This window comes from Epinephelus moara, chromosome 24, assembly GCF_006386435.1.
Source record: "Epinephelus moara isolate mb chromosome 24, YSFRI_EMoa_1.0, whole genome shotgun sequence".
Lineage (NCBI taxonomy): Eukaryota > Metazoa > Chordata > Actinopteri > Perciformes > Serranidae > Epinephelus > Epinephelus moara.
In genome coordinates, this window is record NC_065529.1 from 4,222,140 (window position 1) to 4,229,695 (window position 7,556).

Here is a 7,556-nt window from a genome sequence, read left to right on the forward strand (position 1 = left end):
GTCATGCTACAATTGCGTCCCATTTGGTGCTGGGGTAAAAATTACATCTCCGATATTCTCACAGGCGAGGCAGAATGAAGAGTGGCCCCCTCCATGTGATTCGAGGAGGCCATGGCTGGTTGGAGAGAGCTTACCTGTGGTGACAGCCTGCCACCCGAGGGAAAATGGTGTCCTGGCCTGGATGGTGTATGCCGTAATTGGACTGTGATTATCGGGACCAGGCCTCCAGGACAGAGAGGCTGTGGTATCAGTGATTTCTTCTACATGGATGCTGGTAGGGGGCCCCGGGGGACCTGATAGATGGCGTAGCCAGGCAGGGAAGAGGAGAGAGAGATAGAGAGACAGACGGAGGAAGGAGGAAAAGGAGGGGGGGGCGGTGGAAATGTAAATCAGGAAGAGATGGGGAGATGGTGGAGAGTGTCGCAACGGTTTTAGCACCTGCAGCTACTGTAGCGAAGTGAGTGAAACCTTTGGGAGCGATTTGGTATAATTAGACAGTAAATTTCCTTTAAACCTTGAAGAGAGAAATTTCTATTTGCCTCCCTTTTCATTCTATCCTTTTACTCTTTCATCAGTGAGGCACAATCACTCACATTTAGTCACTAACAAACTCATTCTTTCTTTAGCAGAAGATGACTGATAATAACTGTTTTTAAGCTTACACATTGGTAATATTGTCAGTAATCATTTTGAATTGAAGTATGTTTATTCCCAAAGAAAATGAAGAGTGAACGTCGTGACTCACCTCTGACAACCAAGTCCACAGCAATGGAAATGCTGTCCACCTTTGTTTGCACAGCGCACGTGTACTTCCCCGCATGCCTCAGCTGGATATTTCGAATCATAATGTCTCCTGCCGAATGCTGCTGTCATTCAACACATGCACAGTTACACATACACACACACACACACACACACACACACACACACACACACACACACACACATACACACATACACACAACGTCCCATAAGTAACATGGTAAGCCTCCAGCTATTGTAATTCAAAAACAATACTGACTTTCCAGCCACATGGGAACAAAACCAGCTGAACAGAAAGCTCATTCTCATGTATGCCAATCTCATGCAGCCTTTCCTTCTGTATTCTAAAAAGGACGGGGAAATACATCTCTATGTTAGGCACATGTGGTGCTTTTATTTTATCACTATAATTACAGAAATGTACATGCTCAGATAGCTTGATTTTGGTATGGAGCAGTTTCAGTTAAGGAGCAGCCTAATGGCTATGTCTGATAGCTAGTTCTTTGAGGGAGTCTTTTATTCTGTCTCTAATTGCCATTCCCACTCCTCCATTATCATTTCATCAGAGCAGGTTCTGTAATAAATTGGACATGCGGAAAGATGTGACACAATGGCAGTAAGAATTCTGTGGAGTGGCTGGTATCTTAATCAGTGTATGTGTAGATGCACAGCAATTCATTAGTGAGAGGAGGCTGTAAATTATGGTATAAGGAGCACCTAAATCACAGGAGAAACAGGAAAGACACCTCAGTGCGGGATTTTTTTCACTTAACGCCTGCAGTTTCCAAAGAAGCCTTGAATTTTTTATTTTTATTTTTTTTTGGTAAAAAATAAGCCTGCGTATCACATGCTGAGATGTAAGCTGCGAACCTTTTAAAGTATACAGCGGCTGACTGAGACTGGTTGCAGGGTGCGTATGTAAATTTCATTTTAAAATAAACCACAGGCAGCAATTTTCTGCCCATAAATAATACACTTGATACAAACATTCCCTCTGCACTGCGGCTGAATTTATTATGACCCTGCTAAAAGAAGAAAAAGGTACGATATTGATGTAGCAATGAATCTTCAGTCACCTCTTGACCTTTACCCAATAAAGTCTCTGAAGGGTTGAAGACTAAATCAATGCTTTCTATGCAGCAGAGCACAGTCGCATTAATACAATGAGCATTCTTCAACACACCACAATAAGGTTTTTTCTGTAACACTCATTATGCATTCTGGGTCATGATGGAAAAGCTGCCTGGGACAGTAAACGGGTATCTAAGGGACGACATTGTTGAATGACTGAAAGCTTATGGATAAATTAACATGAGGTGCTGTATGAATCACTACAGTAATTCGTAGTAAAAGTTGAATATCCTTAGAAGGTAACCTGTTGGCTCACAGTGCAGAATTGGTGATTTGCATGTAGCGATTTGGTCAGAGTTCTGGATTTGAACAGAAACTGGTGAGAAAGAAACGCCTGCCTTAAAATAAGGCAGCTCACAGTGATATTGTGCCTTCATGGCTGTTTGATGAACATTGCAACCGTTTATCAGGCTCCATTTAGGCGATCATTTCATTGTTTCAGTGTGAGATTTGGTGACAGCTTATAGAGATGCAGACGGATGGCTTTATCTAGAAACTGCATCTCTTTACTAGGCTTACGATATTTCAGAGGAGAAAAAATCATATACAGTTGTGCAGAGTCTGTTTTCATGATCCTGTGTGGCTGGTGAATACATAATTCTGAGTACACACACCAAATCCTGTATTGACACAGTTTCATATGAGTGAAGGCTGCCTGTATACACTGAGGTTTAGCACTAATGTACCATACAGTATCTGACATAAATCTAATCTAGAGTATTCTGATGGTGAACACATTCATACAGCATTACTGTGCGCTCTTCATTTCATGTAATATTGTAACTTTTTTTTTTTTTTTTTGTACTAATGCTACCTTAATTTTGCTATGCTAACGTGTCTTCTATGAGGGGACTTGCCCGTTCACAGTTTGAGACAAACACAGATAATATCTAGCTGGAGTTGCCAGAAGAAAATGTTGGCATTGTACGACTCTGCAAACCACAAATAATTTGTATGTTTAATACATGTCATATCAGTGTTTCCAAAGTGATGTAGTATATGCACTGACTGTAAACCAGTGGTGGAAGGGATGTTGGATGGCGTGGCATCTAGGCGAGATGCCTGCCAAGCCACAGACCACCGCAGACCAGTGTTCGATCTAACACACAACAAAATTGGTTATGTTTTAGTGAGTCACTGCTGTTTTTACATTAGCTTTTTAGACAGCAAACATGGGTGTTTTTTAAAGACGTGTTGCTGTTTTTCCCAACCACGAATACTGCCACAAAAAGTGGTTGACATCACCGCTTTTCCAGCGGGGATTCTGCCCCCAAAACTGGGGATTTTAAGCACTACGTGACTTTTTCCTAACCATAACCAAGTGGTTCTTGTGCCTAAACCTAACCACACATTAACCACTGTGTTGTTAAAACATAAAGAAACATAAAGTTTCCACATATTCGCTTAACGTACATATATAACTTATCTGTTTGCAGAAACGTCCAATGCCAACATGTTTCCTGGCAGCTGGGTTGCAGTATCACTACCTGCAAGAGCTGTCTTTGTGTAGTCTCTGTAGTCATTATCACTGCTAGCTGTTGTTTCTCACTGAAATTCCAAGTGTCATATTGGCGAGGTATAAGTTATGAGTGCTACATAAAATGTGTCTTGAAACAGTAATTTTTACTGTTTTCACCAAGTTGCTCCATTTCAAAATAGTAAAACTGTCCATACACTGTATGTATGAGCTTTGACTGCCCTGCTGCAAGCACACCCTCAGTTTTTTGTGAAGGGGAAACCTGTTTTTACAGCTTTCACAACAACACAGCCTTTTTTATAAACCGAAGGCCTGATAGCCTTGCAGGTTGTCAGAAACCATTAGAGATTATGGACTTACACCTCCCACTTTTTCAAAAAATCCACCGTGGCTCCCGAAGTGGATGAGCTGCTCGTTGAAGAACCAGGTGAACTTGAGCTCCAGTGACGGGTCGTGGCTCACTTGGCAGGGCAGGACAACGCTCTCCCCCACTGTGATGTCCAGCGTGGTCGGCAGGGTGGTGATAATGGTCGGCTCTGAAACACACACACCATGTACGTTCTGATCAAACACAGTGTTCTGCCCCCCTCCCTTTTCCAGGCATTATAATTCAGCAAAGGAAATGGCTTTGCAAAAAGCCAGGCCCTTCCATCATCCTTATGGATATGTCAGACTCAGTTAATAGAAGGATATATGGGACAGAGCACACAGCAAACTAGGGCGCACAGCTACAATAACTGGTATTAGTTTCGGCCTGAGCCAGTCTCTGTGGGGACTCGAAGACGTGTCTCTCCTGCATCCTGAGAAGCCTCTATGTGTCACTGCCAGCTCAGCCTTCAGCGTGGAACTCCCCCCGAAATTCCCAAAACGCACCGCTAGGAGAACAGTAAACAGCAGTGAGCACTTCTTCCAGTCGTCACCACTCTCTTTTCAAGCCTGCAGTGCATTACAATGGCATCACAAGGGAATAAGGCAAGCGTCCCTTATCTGCACTTGTGTGTGAGCAGCGGAGGAGGAGGGTGGAAAGAGAGGAGAGATGAGAGGGAGAGGCTTTGTTCTCAGAGTGTACAACACCTGTCTCCCTCTTGGGGGTGCTGTGATTACTTGGTTGAAATTACCACTCTGAGCACACAGACTAAATTAACCATGGCAAATGATCCCTGGACAGGCATAGATTCATGTAGAAAGTGCCGGCAGTGCAGTCTTCATCCAGAGTGAATTCGATACCTCCATTGTATTGGCCCCTTCCCTCCCCTCCCCGACACACACACCACCACCACCACCATACACTCCCAATGTGATTTATCTAGTCGTTTTGTGATATCAGGCCAGAATGCTATCAGCTGGTAGGTTTTGTCATATACACAATGAAAGTGTGTCTGAGAGCCACAGTTCTCTATTGCTGGGGCTAAATGGTGAGCGATGGCGGTGCAGTAAAAACGTAGTAATAACACACGGAGGTATTCAAGGGTCTGTGTCTACTCTGTCTGCTCTGTTTCTAAAGGCTGGCTACACCTTGTAGAGCAAGTGCAGGAAGCAAATAGAAAACCTTAAAAAATGTAAAGGGTAAAAAAAAACCCACACTTCTCTTGTTTTGCAGTGCTTCTCATGATGGTACTCGAAATGATGTGAGGAGAAGGAAATAGAAAACAAAAGGCTCAGGGAGGATCTGCAGGGAAATATTTGGATCCACAATCAAAAATATTTACTCCTCTATCTGTGCAACATGGAAACATACAATAAACATTTATCTCCTTTATTATTTCTCCAGCAGGGTTGGTGCATTTGCCTCTTTCCTAACATGAACTCCTCTCCTTGTGGTGTGTGCTTGCCGCTCTCTCCAGGGATTGACTGTGACAATGATGGTGGGAATATGCTCCCTTATTACTCTGTTCTGTCATCATTTGTGACAGATTATATGGACAACCAAGGTTGGTTACACAACCACACACTGGGCTCTTGAGCATAATTTGATTGATTTCTATCTTGTATAATGCCTTGTTACCTGCTGCCACTGTAAACCAGAAGATAGTAACCCACTTACTTAACGGGGTCAATCAGAGACGAGATGGAGAGTGTGTTAGCGCGCTCAGACGGACTGGTTGGCACCTCAGGAAGTGTTGCTGAGGTGGGTCAAACCGCCGTTAATGTGAGGTTTTGAAAATTCGTGCTCTCTCAACTGTCACCTGTTGTTACATGTCACAGTGTTAAACATGAATAATTAACCACAAGTTAATTAATTGTGTCAAACTGATGTGTGTCATGTAAACTACACTCATAAGTGTTCAAGGCAGGATTTCTCTAGCCAGGAATGAAAGTTTAAAACCATACTGACATTTTCACAATTCAAGAGAATTATTTCCAAAAGCTTAGAAATACCCTTGTGCTGATGGCTGTGATTGAGTGGTGGTTGTAACCTTCATGACTGATACTTTTGAACCTGTCTACTTTATCTTTTACGACTAAAAGAAATGACCTGTCCACACAAACATTATAAACAACATGATCTCTTTTTGCAACCCAATTGCCAGAAAATATATTGGCATTGTACATTTCTGCAAACATTGCCACTTTCCTATAGCCCCTTTCACACTGCCAGATTTACGGCGAATGTTGGGCCGTTTTGCCGGCAAGCTGCGAGCGTTTAGACACACAGAGCCGGATTGGCGAGTTGATCTGAGGTGCCCAATTTTCCGCCCCGTAGGGTAGACATATTGGCGGAACCCTTTCAGTTTAAACAGACCGAGGTGGCCTCCCGCAACGGGAGGGGCTATTGATGACTTGTGGGAGGAGCTGTTGATGATGCTGCACGTGCGACCCACTGGCGGTGGATAAACAGGAAACAGCTGATAGCAGGAATTAGCGAGCAGCTAGTAGCAAGAGGGAAACGCAAATCCGACAGACACTGTAAAAATGAGCAACTGGGGAGACAAGGAATTGCGCGCCCTCCTTGTCCTCACAAATGAAGAGGCCATTAACTGTCACATGACGGGAATGGTGAGGAACGGGCCAACTTGTGAGAGAATTGCCGAAGGACTGACCAGCCGCGGCTTCCCTCCCCTTGTCCCTTTTTACATCACACGCTGAACTACACATTTTGTTACTTGCTCTCGCCCCCCATTGCCCCGAAAAAGGCGCATTCTGTATTAACAAAATTAGGTAAGTGACATTTTCCTGCACTCCCCGCTTTTGCTTTTATACTGCCAATGCTGAAAGAAGACTGATTGGGCTTTCCTGCAAATTTGCACAATTCCTATCTAAAAAGGGCTTATGTAGACATCAAAGCTTTAGGTTTTAACAACGCTGTGGTTTACATGTAGTTAGGATTAGGCACAAAAAAACAGTTGGGTATTGATTGCTGGAAAAGCAGCAATGTCTCTGTGAAAAACATCCACTTTTCATGGCACTAACCCATTTGGAAATGCAGCAATGTTTTGGAAAAAAAAACAACAACAAACAAAACAAAAAGCTGCTGAAAACACAGCAAAAACTTGCTAAATCACGGTTTTGTTGCTAGTATGTTTTAAACAGTGGTCTGCAGCTTGGCAGGTGTCTTGCCCAACATACCATCCACCATCCCCTCCACTTTTAAATGATAAAGTCAGCTCATATACTACATCATTTTACAGACACTGATATGATATGTATGAAACGTGCAAATGTAACATATTCATGGTTTGCACAAATGAAAAATGCCAACATTTTCCTCTGGCTTTTCTTTGTCTTCTAAAACTGCCAAAGCATAACTTTTCTCTGGCCTCCTGGTTAAGTTTTGAATTTCTGAAAAATTAATGTTTTAAGACGTTCCCCAGTTAGAGCTACTTAATTTAGTGCTCATTATAGGGACATTAGAGACAGTGTTCAATTGGTTCTCTTCCAAGTAATTCATTGCAATAAAGTGCTTGCATACCTAGAGAGTCTTTAAGTTAGAGCACAGCAGGTCAGCTGAACAAGCAAAAATGTGACATTTGTCTGCAGGTAAGTATACTGTACATTTCAGCATATAAGTAGAATGAAGTCTTAAGTCATGATTAACTAATAAATATTAACTTGGGTACCTATTTTTGCTATTACCAGTACCACCACCTCTTCTCCGGAGCCTTTGTGCTCCACTGTCTCTCAGATTAACTCATATCGCAGCGGTGCCTGGACAGCGTGACGTGTGTGGTTGTGCTGCTGCCGTGGT

At 42.9% G+C, this 7,556-nt stretch overlaps 1 protein-coding gene across 1 annotated transcript in view; it reads right to left on the reverse strand.

Moving 5' to 3' along the window:
• cntn4 (contactin 4) overlaps positions 1 to 7,556 on the reverse strand; it is a 222,764-nt gene that overhangs the window by 11,457 nt on the left and 203,751 nt on the right. The window contains exons 13-15 of the mRNA XM_050038775.1: positions 3,731 to 3,906; positions 746 to 866; positions 135 to 293 (exon numbers count right to left, since the gene is read on the reverse strand). Coding sequence (XP_049894732.1) covers positions 135 to 293; positions 746 to 866; positions 3,731 to 3,906 — 456 coding nt within the window. The remainder of the gene's footprint in view (positions 1 to 134; positions 294 to 745; positions 867 to 3,730; positions 3,907 to 7,556) is intronic.